Genomic DNA, 21,768 nt, shown 5'->3' on the forward strand with positions numbered 1-21,768 from the left:
TCCCTATGAAAGTTTTGGATGTTTTTGTAGTCACACCAACCTCTTATTTGTGTGATTTCTGCCTTTGGTCATGGGCTTATAAAGACCTTCTGTAATACAAAATAATATAATTAATCAACTATATTTTCTTCTAACACTTTTGCGATTTTAATTCTCTCCACATGTTAACCTTTTACCTATCTGGGATGTATTTTAATTTAGAAGCAATTGGTATTTCATGGATCTTCAGCAATGACTGAGAGTTTGAAAAGACTCTAAATAAATGTTAATATGATGAAGAATGGAAATATTTTTCAAAGAGTCCATTGGCGGAGCAAATAAATCTACAGTAGATCATATGTTTATCATATCATTAAGGCAAATCTTTAGATGTATTCATGGATACTTAATTATTTAGCATACAGGGTTCATTTCAGAAAGGATTTGGCAGAGTTTTCTCACTCTGCTTCTGTCTTGGTTCCTGGGTCTTTGGTCTTCCTAGGTTCTACATGGATCCATCTCTCTTCCTGCACTTGTGTTTGTGGAACCTTTCCCTCTCAGGACCATCTACTGTTTCTACTCAGTTGTGTGGCTTTTGTCAAATTACACAATCTCTCTCAGCATCCTTTTCCTCATCCAAAAAAAAAAAAAGGAGGCTGAACTTGATGGTGTCTCTGACTCTTTCCAGCTCTCAATTGCTCTGGCCCACAGTTTACTAGCTTTCCCTCTGGGCTTGTGCTGTTTTTACCCAAATTTCAGTAAATACTCTCAAATTCTCTTCAATCTCTTCCTTGCTTGCTTTTTCTTTCTTTGTACCAATGTCTGACTTTTTTTTTCTTCCTCTTTTAACTGGGTGCAACATGACTGCAGTCTAATTTGTATTTGTTGTGTTCATTAAATAAGGTTTTGTACTCCCTCTTCAGAATTTATATGTGAGTGAAATACCATTTCTTTCTCTATAAAGGAAAACTAAATAAATTAAGCTCTTTTCTTACTTAGGTAGTCCCTGATTTATTTAAATGGGGCAGTGAGCTAGAAAGTACTTTTCATGATCTAGTTGATATGAAGAAAAATCTTTTGTCCTGAAAATGGTCATTATATATTATGTAAAAGACACTGATGCACTAGAACCAGTGAAAATTATTTGAGTTCCGCTTATCCACTCTGTAGAAATCTTTCTTGGTGACAAATATTGTAAGTTTAAATTATAGGTCTTCAAGCAAAAACGCTACTTAACCTTTGTTAATTAGAAAATCAACACATTATCATTGGAGAGAGCCCCCTGCCATGCAGGGGCTTCATGCACATTAGTCAGGCCTGTGATAATTAACCAACGTGAGATGTGGGTTTAATCCCTAAATCACTTTTTCATGTGAAATGCTTTGCAAGTGTTGCAATTAAAGATTAATTATGAAAATGCTGTAACTACCCATAACGAATAATACAACTGTAAAATGCACAGAAGAGTGGGGCAAACAAAATCAGCTACTATATTAAACAAAAAGTGCAAACATAATAATCAAGAGGAATTATAAAATATCCACTATCTTCAAACACAGAACTTAATAGTTTTCTAAGGAGCTAAGTTGGGTCCCCGAGTACTTTTGCCCAAATTCATTAATTCACCACAGAAAGGAATCACACATAAAATCTAATTTATTCATTCGAAAAATATTTATGTCATGCCCACTATGAGGCAGGCCCTGTTTTAGATGTTTTGTTTGCTTCATAGTAATGAAGCAAAACACACAAAAGTCTCTGCCCTTGTAGAGCTTATATTCTTGCAGGGGGAAAGATTAATTTAACAAGAAACTCAATAAGAAAATCTAATATACTGTGTGTTTGAAGGTGGTAACCGCTATGGAGAAAAAGTCAAGCAGGGATAAGTGGGACACAGAGTTGGAGTGGGGTGGGGGAGGCTGCAACTTTAAGTAGGGTGGTTAGGATACGTCCCACTGAGAAAGTGACAGAAAGGGGATCACGAGCTTGGCCATGGAGACAGTGCTCTAGGGAAAGAGGTAAGGGGGCGTCAGCCTGCAAGTAGGGGAGCTCCGTTGGGAGGAAAGGAAGGGTGAGATGAGAGCGGCTGCAGGATGCTCAGAAGAGCAAAGCTGTTGCACGATCAGCTCATGAGCAAAAGGCACCAGGAAAGCCATTTCTAAAATGATGATGAGCACAAGCTTCTTGTGGCAGGTTAATCCTAATGTGATCACACATAGCCGCGTGATGATGCCAGGCACCATTTGATGTATGGGAGGCAGCAAGCAGGGATGAGGAAAGCATGAACAGTGGTCACAAAGATCTACCTCTGTGTGTTGGCTTTGCTGTTCAGGGTGTGTGAGCTTCCCAGGTCCTCCCTGGGCCTCAGTCTCCTTACGTGTTGCATTGGCATAACAATATGCACTTGGCAGGAGTGTGTTAATAACAGATGATAATGCAGATCTTTGCATTAATTCTAGTTACTGGTAGCTGTTATGATTATTGCTATTATTGAGTATAAGCACATTCTATAGAAGCACAGAGTTGGAAAAAATTAAATATGGCTGAGATGATGAATACATAAATCTGATACCGGAGGTATCAGGAGTGCTATGGACTGAACTGTGTCCCCTCAAAATTCATCTGTTGAATCCCTAACCTCCAATGTGACTGCATTTGAAGACAGAGCCTTTAAAGAAGTAATTAACATTAAATGAGGCCATAAAGGTGAGACCTAATCCAATAGAACTGAAGTCTTTCTAAGAAGAGGAACAGACACTTGGGGAAGCTGTTGCACAGAGAAAAGATCAAAGGATGACACGGCGAGAAGACAGCAGTTCTGAAAATCAAGAAGAGAAGCCTCGGAAGAAAGCAACCCTACTGACACCTCGAGCTTTTAGAACTGTGAGAATGTTACTGTTTAAGCCACCGGGCTGTGGTGTTTTCTAGGGCAGCCCAAGCAGACTAAGACAACGAGGAAGGGTTACCAAGCTTGGGGTGATCCAGACCTCTCTGAGAAAGTGAGGTCCCTCCTCTCACTGCACTGTTTCCGTAGGAAGTACAGAGTTAGGGCCAGACGTGGTAGCTCACACCTGTAATCCCAGCAGTTTGGGAGGTCAAAGCAGGAGAATCACGGGAGGTCAGGAGCTTGAGAGCAGCCTGGCCAACGTGGTGAAACCTTGTTTCTACTGAAAAAAAATTAAAAAATTAGCCAGACATGGTGGCACATGCCTGTAGTCCCAGCTATGTGGGAGGCTGAGGCAGGTGAATCACTTGAACCAGGGAGGTGAAGGTTGCAATGAGCCAAGATTGAGCCCCTGCTCTCCAGCCTGGGTGACAGAGCAAAACTTTGTCTTAAAAAAAAAAAGACAGCACAGAGTTAGGATGGGTGTTGTTGCTATCTTATCTGGACACATGGAGGGCTGTGTCCAGACTGGAGAGCTGTGAATTAGCATAGAGATCTGGAGCCTGGCACTGGAACGGTATGAGTGACTGGTGGGATAAAGAGCGAGGGCTCCTCTGTGTCTAGTTGAGCCACCCTGACCATGGCTCTCTGGCATGGCAGCCCCATCTGCCCTGGGTAGGTCAGGGGGAAAAAGCAGCTGTGTGTCTGGGCAGGCGAGGCCTACCCGAGTTGCAATTCTGCACCTTTTGTTTCTCCTGTTCTGTATGCTACCATTGTTTCTTAGGTCTGAATCATCAACTTGAACCCATTATAAAAAAAAAAACTGTGGTGGGCTGGGTGCAGTGGCTCACTCCTGTAATCCCAGCACTTTAGGAGGCCAAGGCAGGCAGATCACCTGTGGTCAGGAGTTTGAGACCAGCCTGGATCTGGACAACATGGTGAAACCCTGTCTCTACTAAAAATACAAAAATTAGCCAGTCATGGTAGCACGCACCTATAATCTCAGTTTCCCAGGAGGCTGAGGCAGGAGACTCGCTTGAACCCAGGAAGGATAGGCTGCAGTGAGCCGAGATTGTGCCACTGCACTCCAGACTAGGCAACAGAACAAGACTCTGCCTCAACAGAACAAAACAAAACAAACAAAACACCTGTGGTGCCAGCGGAGGTGTGTGAAATATCAACCCAGTTATCTGGTTGAACTGAGAACAGCAGAATGGCCAAGAGTCTTCGGTGGTGGAGGGAGTTAAAGGAAATTGCTCCATATTCTTTAGTGCAGAGCTGCATGACTGACAAGTATTGATCAGTGATTTCTCTGTCAGTTAGATATTGGAGGGCGAATATGAAAAAAAAGCTTTCACATACTGAGAGAAAACTGGGGTTTGGAAAATTGCATTTTCAGATAATGCTCATGAGTGCTCTTTCAGAACTCCATCAATAGGATAGATTTTTTTTTAGTTCATTATTAGTGCATGGATTTTCTTGTGTCCTCAGAGTAAAGGACATGCAGAACATGTGAATCCAAACTATTAACCTAGAAGAAAGCTTCAAAATACAGACTGAAGTCTGGGTTTCTATAGTGGAAAGCACTCTGATGTGTCTAAATGTGGAGTATTACGCAATGCGGGTGGACCAAAGAGGTCTGAATTCATTGTAGAGACTATGGTGGCAGGATGAATGCGATGAAATATTACCTATTTCAAAAGCTAATACTTATCAGATACCAGATGTATCCGGCACTATTCCAGAACTTTGCATGTGTTCACTCTCAGAGCTAGATATTACTGTTACCTGCATTTGACAGGCGAGTGAACCAAGAATAAGAGTGAATTTATGTGATGTCATTTAGCCAGTAAGTAGCCAGAACTCACACCCAGGCTGGCTGGCTTCTAGGCCTGCACTCTTACTGTGATCTGGGTGCCCTTTTGATTTGGGGGCTTACATCATATGAGGCACTTCCTTCTCCCACGTCTAATATGCTTCTAGACATTGCTGTGCTTAGGTATGAAAACTGCCGATAGACTGATTCATACCTGATGCAAGACATTCACCACCTGCCAGAACACTGTCCTTTTTTTTTTTGAGACACGGTCTTGCTCTTTGGCCCAGGCTGAGTGTGGTGGTGCAATCATGGTTCACAGCAGCCTCGCCCTCCCAAGCTCAAGCAATCCTCCTGTCTCAGCTTTCTGAGACTCTGGGATTATAGGCACATATCACCACACCTGATTAACTAAAAAAAGTTTTTTGTAGAGACAAGGTCTTGCTATGTTGCTCCGACTGGTCTTAAACTCCTGGATACAAAGGCTCCTCCCGCCTCGGTGTCTAAAAGTGTTGGGACCACAGGCGTGAGCCACTGCATCCGGGCAGACCATTGTCTCTAAAGCTATGCGGATGGTTGAAGCTGAAAGGGGAAACACAATGCTCACAGAGCCAGGAACATGGACGCCCAAAATTATCTCAAAGCCAACAAAGACAAGACACTTTTTTGATGCCGTCATTGACATCACATTTATTTCTTAGTGCAAAAGCTCGATACTACAGTTTTACAACCAAGGCAGTTATGAGCTTTGGCCACTGCTAAAATGGTGGATGATTAATCCCTCCCCTAGGCTCAGTCTGACAGCACTGATTTCAGAAGCCATTGCCTTGCAGTGGGACCTATGGTTCCAAGTTGCTTCTGAAAGTGGGGATATAAAGGAATAGAGTGCTAAACCACTGCTTCCTAGTTGTTTCAAAACTTCAAATTATTGACAGTTATTTTAATAAATGCTGATAAACCCAGACTTCAAATATATCAGCCTAGAACTCTTGTCTAAATATACTTTTGCAAATATTACGTTATTGTTCATATTATGTGTCCTGCTGGTGAGTTTTGTCATCTTTGAAGCAAAATAAACGCCATTTCTGCTGATCTTAACGTATCTCCCCTTTCCTCTCTCCTGTTTCCATCTGTCTTTTAAAGTCTTTATTTAAAACATTCATATCCGGTCTTTTTAAAGACAGAGTCAAGAATCCCTGGTGTTATTATCTAGCTGGCACCTTGTTCTCCTCACTCTCAGACTTCACACACAAGCCTTTGTGGATGTTAGTCCCGGGTCAAACCTGGGATGGATCCGGGAGTGATTAGCGACGTTCTGCTGACCAAGCCTCACGGATGTATGAGCCCTCCAAGGCAAGGGGGTGGAGGAAAGAGAAGAGAAGCTTGGGGACTGAGGAAAAGAGCAAAGAGATGGGAGTTGGCGGAGAGGCTGAGAAAACAGAACCATGGAGTGTTTTGATGTCAAGATTTCAAGGAGGGCATGGTGAGAATTGTTAAATAAAAGTGAGAGGTTAAGGAAAGTCAGACAACAGTAAGAGGCTATTAGATTTGGTTATTTTTGAGACAGATACTTCAGTATAGTAATAAGATGCTAACTGGTGAAGGAATGGGTAGTGAGAGACTAGATTTCCTTGGTCTAGATACACCACTGGTTTAAGAATCAATGACAGTAGAAGATGGCTGTCCTCTGTCTAGGTGGGAGTGAGGTACTTTGAAGCTGTGTGTGTGTATGGGGAGGTGGGTGAGGGACATGGGGTGAAAATAAGAAAGTGTTGAGAGGGATGACAACGATGACAATGTCAGAGGTTTGTCCTGAGGCAGGAGTTTTTCTTTGCCCCCTCAACTTTCCAGAAGGAGCTCAATGCAGGCCCTGAACTTCTGATTCTCCTTGTGGGAAGACAATAATAATGAAGGCATTTGGAAATCTCAAAGGAATAAACTTGGACTCACAAGGAGAAGTGACAGAGCCTTTGAGGACAGCAAACACTATGAAATAAGGGCAAGAGGCAGAGCTGAAGATGCAGAAACAATGAGAGCAGAAAACCGCAGTGTTTGTACAATAGACACCTTCGTTATGGTGCCAGCATGAAGGGGCGGCAAAGTTAGCAGAATCATACCTTTCCGATATTGGAGAAGTGGGACAATGACAAACTATATGAATAAGAATTAGGTGGAGGCCAGGCGCAGTGGCTCACACCTGTAATCCCAGCACTTTGGGAGCCTGAGGTGGGCAGATCATATGAGGTCAGGAGTTCGAGACCAGCCTGGGCAACATGGTGAAACGCTCTCTCTACTAAAAAAAAAAAAAAAAAAAATTAGCTGGGTGTGGTGGCAGGCACCTGTAATTCTAGATACTGGGGAGGCTGGGGCAGGAGAACTGCTTGAACCTGGGAGGCAGAGGTTGCAGTGAGCCAAGGTTGTGCCACTGCACTCCAGCCTGGGCGACAGTGCGAGACTCCATCTCAAAATAAAGAATTAGTTGGAGATATTGAAGTGAAAAATCTATAATTGTCAAAATAAAGACATCCCTGGAGGGGCTGAGTGACAGAACAGATGGAGCTGATGAGCATTTTTGTGGGTTGGGATGTTGGGTCAGGAAACCTTCCATGAAGCCAACAGGAATGGATAAAGAGATTAAAAGAAGAATAAAAGAAAAGCCAAGAACTAGGGAGGGTAGAGGTGTGAACATCTGCACAACAGTAGCTTCATAAGAAGCGAAAGAATAAACACAGGCCAGAAACTATTGAAGAAATAATGACTCAGGAATTTCCAGAATAAACAGTGTTAGACTTCAAATGGAAGGAACTCATGACGGGCTTAAACAGGGTAGGTAAGAAAAACAGCAGCAATAAAACCCCAAAACAACACCTTCATCAACAGCTGTGGACTGAACCAGGGACCCACAGCCCCTGAGATCCTTCTGATCCATGCACAGGAGTCAAGTCTTGAGAACATAGATGGGAAAAGCATTTCATTTTTTTCACTATGAAATCAAAATTATAGGAGTAATTGGTCCAAATGTATTTGTAGAAGGTTCAAGAATCTCTATCTAAGAGGAACATTTAAACTAAAGGATACAAACACCTGTACAAAAAATACCAGGTTATAACAGGAATATTAACAACAACAAGAAGGCTAGCATAGCAGTTTGTTTATTTATCTATTTACTTTTTTTTTAGAGGGTCTCGCTCTGTCCCCAGCCAGTGCAGTAGTGTGATCATGGCTCACTGCCGCTTTGACCTCCTGGGTTCAAGCCATCCTGCCTCAGCTCCAGAGTAGCTGAGACTATAGGCACATATCATTGTGCCTGGCTAGTGTGGTCATTTTCTCTCTCACTCTCTCTTTTTTTTTTTTTTTGAGATAGAGTCTCACTCTGTTGCCCAGGCTGGAGTACAATGGCACACTCACGGCTCTCTGCAGCCTAGACCTCCTGGGCTCAGGTGATCTTCCCACCTCAGCTCCCAAGTAGCTATTACACGTGTGTGCCACCACATCCAGCCAATTTTTTAATTTTTTGTAGAGATGGAGTTTCACCATGTTGCCCAGGCTGATCTTGAACTACTGGGCACAAGAGGTTTGCCAGCCGCAGCCTCCCAAAATTCTGGGATTACAGATGTGAGCTACCGAACCCAGCTGTGAAGTACTTTTAAGAACAGAAACAAAACTGGGAGTTTAAAAACAATCATAAGGAATAAAGACGGAAATTATATACTGGTACAAGGAACAATAAATCAAGTAGAACATGAACACATCTAACTAGCAAAATGGACTTCAATTATCCAGAGCTACCATTGATAGAACTATTGATGGAAATTCAGTTAATAAAGTTTAAAATTTACACTCAGAAACAGATCAAGCAGTGCTTAGTGAAATTAGATCCACACATACCCTATGACTCAGTAATTCTGGGGACAGAACAGATAGAGCTGATGAGCATTTTCATGGGTTGGAATACTGGGTCAAGAAAACCCCCATGAAGACAACAGGAATGGATAAAGAGATTAAAAGAATAACAGAAAAGTCAAGAACGATGGAGAGCAGAAGTGTCAACATCTGCATAATAGTAGTTTCCAAAGAAAAGAATAAACACATGCACACACACACGCGCACACACACGTGTGCACACACACACACACGACATCCTCACACAGGTGACGGAGAACATACATAAATATATTCCCTGAAGGGTTATTCGCAGTGGGGGAGTTGCAGGAAACCTAAGTATTTATCATTAGGGGACAGAATAAATGACGCGTGGTAAATACACATAATGAAGCACAATGCACATAGTATTCAGAGAACTACACAAATAGATCTTAACAACATAAGGCGGAGGGAAGAGAGTAAGAAACAGAATGAGATTTGTAGGACAATGCCATCTATATAAAGCATGGCACACAAGAGGCAACATGGAATTTCAAGAATGATATGTATGCTTTGAACAAATATATAGAAGGTGGGACTAGAAGGCCATCCACAAAATACATTTCAATGGGTGCCGGCGATGGATGGCGAGAGGGTGAAGCTGGCAATGGTGAAGAAAAGAGAAAACATAATACAGCGAAATTGAAATGAAAGAGGAATATTTTCAGGACCATGAAAGGAAGAGACCCACGCAGTATCTTGCACATCAGGGGGCCCTGAAACCACGAAAGAGGAGCAGAAACAAAAGGATGAAAAGAGGAGAGGGAAGCATCTGACGGGGAAACAACCCTGTTTACCTGAATGTGGAATAATAAACGTGAGCCTCTTTTTTTTTCACGTTCTTAACGTACTATGGGAGGAACTATGGGGCTGTGAGGACCTATCTCTTCTTCAATATTTGTGTCATTGATACTAATTTTGTTTTTGAGATGGAGTCTCACTTTGTTGCCAGGCTGGAGAGCAGTGGCATGATCTCGGCTCACTGCAACCTCTGCCTCCTGGGTCCAAGCAGTTCTCCTGCCTCAGCCTCCCGAGTAGCTGGGACTAGAGGCGCCCGGCTAATCTTTGTATTTTTGTACAGATGGGATTTCACCATGTACGTCAGGATGGTCTGGATCTTCTGACCTTGGGATCTGCCCACTTCGGCCTCCCAAAGTGCTGGGATTACAGGTGTGGGCCACTGCACCAGGCCAATACTAATTTTTTTTTAATTACAATCTTTTTCTGTGGGACAGTGGCCATTTATTATCATGAAGTTTAGCTCAGTCCTTATTGGAAAGATAAAAAATCTGTATGAGAAATTGTTTGATGTATTTCTTGAAAAATATTTTTTTATATTGATAGCAAAAGTGGTACCTTTACATTAAAATGTCTTCTCTGCCTCAGGCCATTCCAATTGCAATGAGAACATTGGAAAGACCAGAGTCTCTGAAGCATTTGGTCTCATGGAGCATGAGAAGGTGAAGCTTTACTTGCTTAGGTTCAAAATATTCATCTTAAAGTGCCTACCCATATAATATGGTTAACAAGTGATCTTTGAGTTGGTTGGGAGCTCAAAAGACATGAAAGGTACATGGTTGATTTGATTATTTAGAAGCACTTTTAAAAAAGCAAAAATCGTACCTATCATCACTCACTTCATATGGTAATTTTCTGACTGAAAGGTAGCTGGGATTGCAAAAGTCAATTAGTTTTGATCCCTAAAGGGCAAAAGGCAGAAAAATGTACATGGCAACTACGGGTGGGAAGGGACCGTCCTTTGGCCGTATTGCAGGTAGCAGGTGGAGATGGTTCTATTGAGAAGAGAGCAGCTGACTTGAGTGTGGTGGCCCGGTAGGTTAAGAATAGAATAGAGTGCTGGTTTGACTGGGCGCAGTGGCTTACAACTGTAATCCAAGCACTTTGGGAGGCCGAGGTGGGCGGATCACAAGGTCAGGAGTTCGAAACCAGCCTGACCAACATGGAGAAACCCTGTCTGTACTGAAAATACAAAAAAATTAGCCAGGCATGGTGGTGCATGCTTGTAATCCCAGCTGCTTGGGAGGCAGGAGAATCTTGAACCCAGGAGGCAAAGGTTGAGGCAAGCTGAGATTGCACCATTGCACTCCAGCCTGGGCAACAAGAGCGAAACTCTATCTCAAAAAAAAATAAAAATAAAAAATAACAGAGTGCTGGTAAGTGACCCTTGTAGTGAACAGCTGTGAAGGAGAAGGCATTTCTTGGATGAGCTTCCATATTTTATTTGCATTTTTGCTTTGCATATTGTCTATTGATTTCAGTTAGTAAATTATTTTTTACTAGATTTCGTCTAGCAAATTATTTTACTTTTTAACTTATGACAATGGTTTCTAATTGTGACATCACTTCCTATTTCTATCCCAGAGAGAACCAAGGACTAGTTACAAGGGTTGGGACAGAAACTCTGCATTAGGATTCCAGCCAGCATCACAGCTTCTGCCGAGCAGGCAAGACCTCAATCTGACATCAGGAAGACTGAAAACTACACTCAGGCCCTAGACCGATCTGAAATGCTGTCTTTCCTAATATGCTGACTTTCTCTATGACTTTTTTTTTTTTTTTTTTTTTTTTTTTGCTGCTGCTGCTTCTGTCATGCTTGATTTCAGTCTGTGGTTCCTAGTAAAAACATATTTCCCAAGATGGCAAATATCATCAAATTTTGAGAAAAGAATTCTGAAGAAGGTTTGTAAGGAAAAATACCATCTTGCTTTGGAAATGAGATGATCTAATTTTGAATATGATTATTAACCCAGAAAAGCAACAATCACTTATTTATTGATCCAAATGTTTGCTCAGCAAATACTTATTGGGTAACCATTGCCCAGTGGTTATTGGACCCTATTCTAGGTCTATGCTGTATGCAGCTTACCCTCTAGGGGAGGACACATAAATAAACTTTTTTTTTTTTTGAGACAGTCTTGCTTTTGTTGCCCAGACTGGAGTGCAGTCGCACAATCTCGGCTCACTGCAGCCTCTACCTCCAGGGTTCCAGCGATTCTCCTGCCTCAGCCTTCTGGGTAGCTGGGATTACAGGCGCATGCCACCACACCCAGCTAATTTTTATATTTTCAGTAGAGATGGGGTTTCTCCACGTTGGCCAGTCTGGTCTCGAACTCCTGATCTCAGGCAATCTGCCCACCTCGGCCTCCCAAAGTGCTGGGATTACAGGCATGAGCCACTGTGCCCTGACAATATTTCATTTATTTCTGAACGATAATACTTTTCTAGGGTTTCAGTGCCCTCCAGAGGGTTCCCATTGGTTACTTCGTAAATGCCCTATGTAAATGAAGAAGATGAAGTCAAGTGACAAAGTCATTTACTCAGTATGCACCCTAGGTAAGGGGAGAGGATGTTACCGGGTGTGTGTGGTGTATGTAAATGGAGAGGATGAGGTGAAGCTGCCAAGCCGTTCACATTCCTGTCATTGCTGAAGTGTTTCGATTTGATTTAATTCCAGGAAGTCAGCATGAATCGGCCTCAGTTCCCTGCCTCCAGACCCTATTCTCCTGCCTGGGATGCATTTGAGGCACAGTCTGGAGGTTGAGTCACATGGCTTACCATTAGATAGGAACTGAAGAGGGAAAAAGAAAGAAAGGGAGGAAGGAAATGAAGGGTAACTTCAAACTTGGGTGGATGGGTCGATTGGATGGTGATGCCATTTCCTGAGATGGGGAAGGCTGCTGGAGGAGCAAATTTCCAGTATGCATCAAGAGTTCTTTCCTGTCATGTCTATTCTAAGATGCCCATTTAATTTCTAAGTTGAAACACAAAGTAGAAAGTTGGATAAGTGAATCTGGGGTTCCCTGAGAGAAGTGAGGCCTGGAGATTCACATTTGTGAGACATTGGCACATAACAGTACCAGAAGCCATTGGATGGATGCCAGACTGAACAAGATCATCCAGGACAATGTCTGGATGTGACTCTGCCACACTTAGTGGTCAAGTAAAGGAAAAGGATGCAGAAGAGACTGAGGGATGGCCAGTGTGGTGGAAAATGAGCAGGAGAGCACACGGCTGTGGAATCTGTGGGAAGAAAGTACTTCAAGAAGGAGAGCAGGGGAGGTGCTGCTGAGAGAGCCTGGAAAGCCCAGAAGAATGTGTCCGGGACTTAGAGATCCATGCTGACTTTGACCACCTTTGTAAAAGCTTTATCAAAACAATGAAAACACTGTTGGTGGGAGTATAAATTAGTTCAACCATCGTGGAAGGCAGTGTGGCAATTCCTCAGGGATCTAGAAATAGAAATACCATTGGACCCAGCAATCCCACTACTGGGTATATACCCAAAGGATTATAAATCATCCTCTTATAAAGACACATATACTTGTACTTTTTTTTTTTTTTTTGAGACAGAGTCTTGTTCTGTTGCCAGGTGCCAGGCTGGAGTGCAGTGGCGCGATCTCCGCTCACAGCAACCTCCGCCTCCTGGGTTCAAGCAATTCTCCTGCCTCAGCCTCCCAAGCAGCTGGGAGGGACTACAGATGCATGCCACCATGCCCAGCTAATTTTTTATATGTTAGTAGAGACAGGGTTTCACTATGTTTGCCAGGATAGTCTTGATCTCTTGACCTCGTGATTCACCCGCCTTGGCCTCCCATAGTGCTGGGATTACAGGTGTGAGCCACCGTGCCTGGCCCACATGTATGTTTATTGTGGCACTGTTCACAATAGCAGTCTTGGAACCAACTCAAATGCCCATCAATAATAGACTGGCTAAAGAAAATGTGGCACATATACACTATGAAATACTATGCAGCCATAAAAAAGGATGAGTTCATGTCCTTTGGAGGGACATGGATAAAGCTGGAAACTATCATTCTCAGCAGACTGACACAGGAACAGAAAAGCAAACACTGCATGTTTTCACTCATAAGTGGGTGTTGAACAATGAGAACACATGGATACAGGTAGGGGAACATCACACACTGGGGCCTGTTGAGGGGTGGGGGAGCTAGGGGAGGGATAGCAGGGGGTAGGGAGAGGGGTAGGGGAGACACAGCATCAGGCGAAATACCTAATGTAGAAGATGGGGTAATGGATGCAGCAAACCATCATGGCAGGTGTATAACTGTGTAACAAACCTGCACGTTCTGCACATGTACCCCAGAACTTAGAGTATAATAAAAAAAAGAAAAAGAAAAAGAAACAGATTATTTCCACGTCTCATAGAGACTCTTAAGTCAAAAGTCTCATTCCCTGAGAAGACTGCTTTTGCCTGAAATTCTCGTTAAGCCAAACCTTTTATGTCTGACAATGACTCTCTGCTGGCCTAGATCTTTGCCATGGTGACTTTGTAACCTGCAGACCAGCCAGGGTTGCCTGATGCCCAGCCTCACCACTGCCTGTCAGCTGCAGTCTCTCCCATAGACTCCACAACTGGGAGAGTCCTCCACAAGGTGTGGGGGGGTATTGCATGAGGGGTGTGCAAATCTTCCTTAGGATGGATTCCCTGCATAGTGTGGGAAGCTTTGGGAGCACCCAATGTCACCCCACATTTCCACATGCCCCATGGGCTACAGTATCATCTCAGGCAGGGGACGTTGCTATAGATTGACCAAGAGGGCCTTAACTTTGCCTTCAGCTTGACTAAACCTTACACGGGAACCTCATTCCACCTTAGACCCCTGATCTTTTTCAGAACACTCGCTTTAGAAAAGTTGTTATTGTTAATTCTTTCTCTGCCCTTTTGAAATGCAATAGTTTTTAAAAAGCTGCTTGCCAGTTTTACAACTCAGAAATGGCTTTTTCAAAAACTTGGGAGCCATCTCTTTGAAATGTAATTGTCAAGGAAGATAGTACCCCATCTCCCATGGGATGGTTGGAGCCTAACTTCACAGGATGTCTGGCTCCAAGCTGGAAAATTACCTCTTCTCGTGAAGATCTGTGAGATCTCGTGAGAAAGTTTACTTTTCCGTTGGGTAGAGCCAATTAGCAAACACAGACACCCTACAATCCCTCCCATCTCAGCTCTCAAAAACTTCCCAATTGTATTTTAGTGAAATAAACAACAAAAAATCAAAATAAAGAAAAAAATCTCCTGCCCTTAGCTGAAGTGGAGTCGAGCTCAACTGCATTCTGGTTTCGCTACCAGAATGAAGCAATAGCCCTGAATGAAGATCTTCCTTGCCTGTTCAGCTTTGTCCGGTGCAATTTTTGCTTTGTCAAGAGGAATGATTAAGCACGGAGTCTTTGGAATCAGACTGTTTACGACCAAATCCCATCTCTGTCTCTTCCTAAGTGCACGACCTTGGGTGAGTCAACTAATCGTTTATGTGAAAATAAAACAAAAAGCAGCAATGTTGTCCACGTTATAGACTCGTGTGGATTAACTGAGGGGAATCATGTGAAACATTTGGCCTTGAGGTTCACCAGGATGTCTCAGTCAGCATTCACGTGGTTGCTCTTGAGGCAGGTTTGCAGGAAACAGGGGCAGGCACACATTCTCTAGGTTATAATTCCTGTAACTTGAGTTGTGAGATGGGATCTCCCTCTATCACCCAGGCTGGAGTGCAGCAGTGTGATCTTGGCTCACTGCGACTTCTGCCTCCTAGGTTCAAGTGATTCTTCTGCCTCAGCTTCCTGAGTAGCTGGAATTACAGGTGCCTGCCACCATGTCTGGTTAATTTTTGTATTTTTAGTGAAGACAGGGTTTCACCGTGTTGACCAGACTGGTCTTGAACTCCTGACCGCAGGTGATCTGCCCATCTCAGCCTCCCAAAGTGCAGGGATTACAAGCATGAGCCACCGTGCCTGGCCTGAGTTATACATTTTTTATTACCAATTTTTGAGATACGAGAAATAACCATTTTATTCATACATAGATTTGGGTGCATTTCATGATTAGAATTCCTTTTTTCTCCTTTACACACAAATGCTGATATTCTCTTTGCTCTCTCAACAACATTGCATTTCAGATGGCACTGCAATGATCCATTTGTGATTTTGGAATACAAAAAGTCTGAGGAGCAGCTGACCAAACAAACTATATTTTAGAGTTGGGGAAGGCTGGACTCAGAATGGTTGCAACATTTCAGTCCCTAGTTGCTTATACATCCATTTAATAAACCTCAACTCCTCCATAAACTCAGGTTGCCACCCAGGAAAGAAGTCTCCCGACAGACCAGCTGTCAGAGGAAGAGGAGGCTGCGGGCTTCTCTGCTCTCAGGGAGTCTCTGAGTTCTCCTAAAGACAGCACATCTTCCATGGAGTCTCAGTTGGGCTTTCTGACCAACGCAAAATAACTTGAAGCATAGAGAGTGATTTTTCAACTCCTTTGTGTCCACAGCTTGCACAAAAGATAGTTCCCTTTAGCCTCTGGAGAGATTTCAAAAGAGGCCAGAGCCAAGTGAGTTGCACGTGGACCTTTGTCATGACTTAAGATGACCTAACCTCTCTCAAGGAGCCACTTAGGAGCTTGACTTCTTCCTGAAGCTGTCTGAAGCAGCCTTCTAATTTTGATCTCCTCCCTCAATGACTGCCAAGAGCAATGGCATGGTCTGTCTAGCATCTCACTTGCTGCATGCTAACCCTATCCTAGCCCCCTGACCTGAACAGGCTGCTTGGCTCCCTGCTGCGATGGTCTCTTGCCAGCTCCTGGCCATGCCCTGGGCTGGTAGCCAGGCTCCCAGGCTGGGGGCCCAGCAGATACCTTGTTTCCTCCCAGTCCTGCCACCGTTAACAGCTGTCAGGACTCCAAATTCCTGTATGTCTCTGCCAAAGAGGGCTTTGCTCAATCCAGTCTGGTGTCATTCATGCGTAGACAATGACCACGAGCTTGTTTGCTTTCACCACCTCCTAAGAAAAATCTGGCCCACAGACAGCTCAGGTCAGCACCTGGACTGGCTGAGGCTTCGGGTCACCATGTGGCTTCAGTGCTTCTGCTGGGCCATCCAGGGAGCTCGTCATATGCTAGCCACTCATTTTAGATCCAAGAAGGGGAAAAGTTTCCTGCACTTTCAGACAAATACCAGCAAGTGCTTTTTTCTGTGTCTCTTAATTTTTAAATGTATTTGTTACTTTTTGATTAAACCAGAATCATCTTTAGAGTCTTATAACTTCCAAAAGACCTGTGTTAACCCTTTTGGGATGACAGCTTCTAATTATTTTCAGATGTACAGTGAGGAGAACTGTGTCTTCTCTGTTTTTTTCCGTTACTTCGCAAAAGCACATGTGAGCCCAGCCTTGCTAATGACATCGCCTTTGCAAAGATTATGACAGCAAGAGAAGTCCAGCATGGCTCACTCCATCCTGCTTCTAGCCTTACGGCCTGGCTGTCCTTGCTCATTCCGGGGCACGAGTCAGGCTGAACGAACCACGGGAGGTATTTGGTTTAGAGTTGAGCTTGAAAGCAAGGATGATAATGGCCCCTCCCAAAAACTGGTCCCCTCCCTGTTAGAAGACTGAAACCACCTTTGTAAAACCAATGAAAGACGATGAGATTAGAATTACGGACCCTGGGCCAGGTACTCTCTTGAGTGCTTAGCATGGAATATCTCATTTAATACTCTGTGGTAGGAGCAGTGTTCCTATTTAGCACAGAAATATTAAGCAATATGTCAGTTGTTTCTGAGTTGGCAAGACACAGAGGTGGTAGTCAAAGACCATATTATTAACCACACACCACTGTGGGAAGGCTGACCTCTTGACAGCCCTGGTCCTGTTCACGCATTCCTAAGCACATGATCAAAAATGTCTAATACTGGAAGAGGCCAGGCAATGGTGGCTCGCGCCTATAATCCCAGCACTTTGGGAGGCTGAAGTGGGAGCATCACTTGAGCCCAGGAGTTCGAGATCAGTCTGGGCCACATAGGGAGACCTCAACTCCACAAAAAATAAAAATAAACAAATAATAATTAGCCAGGCATAGTGACATGACCCTATAGTCCCAGCTACCTGGGGGCTGAGGTGGGAGGATCCCTTGAGCCTGGGAGGTTGAGGCTGCAGTAAGCCACAATCACGCCACCGTACTCCAGCCTGGGCAACAGAACAAGACTCTATCTTAAAAAAATACATACAAATAAAAGATACTCACAGAGGGAAAATGGTGATACTTGGTCAAGAAAAAGCTTTTATATTAGAGGTGAACTGAGACTAACACCCAAGAGCCTAAATTCTTACTGAATAATTTAGGGATTAGTGGCTCTAGAAATTCATAGCTGTTAAACTATGTGTTAGTTTTAATTTTTTTTTCTGAGGCAGAGTCTTGCTCTGTTCCCCAGGCTGGAGTGCAATGACGTGATCTTGGCTCACTGTCCCACCTCCTGTGTTCAAGTAATTCTCCTGCCTCAGCCTCCTGAGTAGCTGAGATTACAGGCATGCACCACCACGTCCAGAGACGGGGTTTCAACATGTTGGCTAAGCTGGTCTTGAACTCCTGACCTTGTGATCCGCCCATCTCCCAAAGTTCTGGGATTACAGGAGTGAGCCACCATGCTTGGACTCTGTTTTTTTTTTTTTTTTTTTTTTTTTTTTTTTTTTTAATTTTGTAACAACCCCTCTCACTGCCCCTGGGGTAGACTTCTATTACTGAACAATATTTCACAAATTGGTCCAAATAGCTCATATCTGGGAGATATACCTTATGCCCCCCACCCTTTAAAGAGACAGAGAATTAGAAACTGGAACTAGAGACGTACTATTTTCTAGTCAGAAATTGCTGACTAAGCCCATCAGCTTACTGCTCTGAAATTTCCCTTTCTGTGATCACTAATGGTTTTACAATTACTAAATTTAGAAAACACAGGCTGGGCACAGTGGCTCACACCTGTAATTCCAGCACTTTGGAAGGCCAAGGAAAGCAGATCACCTGAGATCAGGAGTTTAAGATCAGCCTGGTCAACATGGTGAAAGCCCTTCTGTACTAAAAAGACAAAAATTAGCTGGGTGTGGTGGCGGGCACCTGTAATCCTAGCTGCTCAGGAGAATCACCTGAACCCGGGAGGTAGAGGTTGCAGTGAGTCATGAGTTGAGATCATGCCATTGCACTCCAGCCTGGGCCACAGAGTGAGATTCCATCTCAACACACACACACACACACACACACACACAAACACACACGCACACACAATTCCAGCCTTATTTTACAGCCTTATTATTGAGTAAAATCATATCAATGGCTTGATATTATTTGCCATTACCTTTTAAATAAAATCCTCCCCTCCCGTGATGTTACCCTTTCCTAATTTTCCTTCCCGCATTCTTTCTATTCTTCTTCATTCTTCCTGGGATATTCTTTTCCTGGGATATTAAATTTCATGGTTCTGTAGAACTCTGTTCTCATATCCCTGCTCATTTTTTTATAAGTTATTCTTGGGTCACTTTCTTTAAGTGAATTGATGTTCCTTCCAAGGTCATAATAAATACTCTTCCATCTCTTCATTTTACAACCTTACCACATCTTCAGAATTCCTGCATGCAGTCACAGTTACCCAACAGAAAGGGATAAAACTAAAGTTGAACTTCTATACCCAGGGGCAAGGTGAAAAAAACAAGGAACTGAGTCAAGTAGGGTCACTTGTTATGATGAAAACCAAATAGAAGTTACCCAGTATATTTGGAATTAACAGTATGTAGGAAGAATCTTGTCCTAGGTAATCTGGGCAACAGATGCTGATGAAGTGAAATTTGTTTACTGTGTTCAGCGGGGATCAATGGACCTACTATTTAGCTAATTAAAAAATAACGTGTAATTTTGTGATCTATAACTTGAGGGAAGGATTTGGAAAGGGTAGCTTTCCAGTCATAATTAGGAAATACTTTATTTCTAAATCCATGACTCTTTCATAGCCCCAGCTGATGTGGTTGTTGAAAGTCATTCTCACTTTCAAAGCTCATTGACTCACACCTTCGCTATGTGGTTTGCTGACATCACGCAAAATGAAGGGAGATCTAATTTTACCTTCCCTTTAATGACATTCCACTGCTCTTCGAGCATCCCAACACAACTGCGAAAGACACTGTGGAGACTCTGCCGCTTGTTAAAATTAACTGGCTCTCAGTGAGGCTCTAACGGAGGGTGGAGCCCAAGCAGCAGACGTTATGAATAGGAACGGCCACCAGGTCACACTCTTGTCTTGCTTCGTCGGAGGCTTCCACAGTTGACTGCACTGATCAATTATTTCCAGAAGCCTACAGAGGGGTCTAAGATGATATACCCACAAAGTCCTTTAAACTCACTTCTTTTTTTTTTTTTTTCATTCAGCAGAGGAAAAGTTGCTAATTTCCTAACCTATGAATATTCTCGAAAACAAAATTTAAAATTCAGCTAGCCATGGGAAACGGGTATGAATTTGAAGTTATTTTAGGTTCATCTGAAATATGTCAACAGCAAAAAGATTGGTGAAAAAGATTAGACTGGGTGGCTGGATCCACCTTTTGCATAGGTAGTTTCACTTTTTCCTCTGTTGAAATTTCTTCTTTGTACTGACCTTTTTTCCTGTGTCAGGAAAAGTCTAAATCTTTCCCTGCCTAGAACCTTGAGAATAGGCAAGAAAGGAATGGCTTCAAATGTATCATTTCAAAAAAAATCTGCTTGGCCCATTCCCTCCCTCCCTCCTTTCTTTCTTCCTCACAGTTACAAGTGCCCTAAATGATCAAATACCTTTACATACTTCTAAAACCATAAACCTAAAATTGCAGATATCAGAGAGACCTGAGACGTATTTCAGCCTGCACTCTGATTTTATAGCCGAGGACAGTGAGCTCCCAGGAGGGGAAGTGGAATGAGATCCAGGTCTCCTGAACCTTCTTCCTTGTACCATTTTGTCATAAAGGAGACTACAAGAGGCCAACATACTTTTGGAGGGATCGCTATCAAAACTTTGCATAGGCTGATTTTTATTTTTTTGCACTGTGTAGGCTCTTAAAAATCAACAGAGGGAAGTCATGGTTCCTTTCCAGTACTTACCAACAAATAGCTGGCTGTAGAGTTCCAGGCGGGTATGGCCTTCTGTTGGGGCCTTGCGGATCTGCTGGGGCAGCCGGTCCACCTGCAGGCTGGCCTGCTTGACGTTCCTCTCTGCAGTGACCCGGTGCCACTGGTCATCGTTGAGAGGTGTCGGTGACCTCACTACAATCTCTACTGGCCCATTTCCCACATCAAATGAAAAGGACACTTCTGTGGCAGCTGGAGGAGCAGAAAGCATGAAAGACATGAGTATTTTTCTCCCATAGACCAAATAGCAGTAAATTCTAGAAGACAACCTAAGCAGGAAGAGAAAAACTCATCTGAGCCTGTTACTTCCTACAAAGGTCGATGGCAAAATCAGTGGAGGAAGGATAAACGTCAATCATTAACCATTAATAACCAAGGGGAGGAAAATACATGTGTATTGGGGCCTATGTGCCAGGTATGCATTTATTCCCTTAGAAACCTTCCAAGATGTGACCATCACTGACCTCCTCCAGATAAGGAAACTGAAGTCTGGAGAAGTTAGCATATGTTGAGTGTCTTAGATTAGGTAAGTTAGCGGAGTCAGGAACTGAACCAAGGTTTGCCAGATTTCAGAGCTTGAGATCTTTTAATTCCACATACAATTTACCTTTTCAGTAGCTCCTTGGGAAGTGATTCATAGTCACCTGGAGATCTCCTGAAATGTGTCTAGAGATTTTGACTCAGTTAGCCCAGAGTTGGCATTAGTATTTTTTTTAAACTCCCCAGGAAATGTTAATACATAGCCACTGCTTTAGGGGACTTTGTGAAACTGTATTTTATTGATCTTTATACTCTACTGAAATTGTTGATGCAATGAAGGTGACCTACATTTTTCAACCACCTGTGGCTACCCAAAAAGTAACACAATAGTTCGGAAGAATAATCAGAAATTGTTGTACATCATCTGTTGCAAACCTTGGTTATTCCCCATCTGGGATGTGGGCTCCTTCTGGTAACCTACCCTCTAGCACTGACCAGAAATTATTCTTTTTTTCTAAGAGATCACCTCCAAATCAACCTTTCCTGCAGTAAGTCACCTCTCAACAATTGGCAGATGGATTGATTACTTTATTAAGTTTAGCTATAAGTAACTTTCTTATTTCACATTTTACGTTTTATGTCAAGTTCCTCAGTGACCACCTAGTAGTTTATAAACAAGCTTTTAAAATGTATATTTTTTCTTGTGATTGACAGCAGAGGCAGCTTCATGCTGAA

The 21,768-nt window shown here is 43.1% G+C and overlaps 1 protein-coding gene across 1 annotated transcript in view; it reads right to left on the reverse strand.

Moving 5' to 3' along the window:
• CNTNAP2 (contactin associated protein 2) overlaps nt 1–21,768 on the reverse strand; it is a 2,303,447-nt gene that overhangs the window by 266,284 nt on the left and 2,015,395 nt on the right. The window contains exon 18 of the mRNA XM_078343568.1: nt 20,527–20,745. Within this exon, the coding sequence (XP_078199694.1) occupies nt 20,527–20,745 (219 nt within the window). The remainder of the gene's footprint in view (nt 1–20,526; nt 20,746–21,768) is intronic.

This window comes from Callithrix jacchus, chromosome 11 (genome assembly GCF_049354715.1).
Source record: "Callithrix jacchus isolate 240 chromosome 11, calJac240_pri, whole genome shotgun sequence".
In the NCBI taxonomy this organism is placed as follows: domain Eukaryota; kingdom Metazoa; phylum Chordata; class Mammalia; order Primates; family Cebidae; genus Callithrix; species Callithrix jacchus.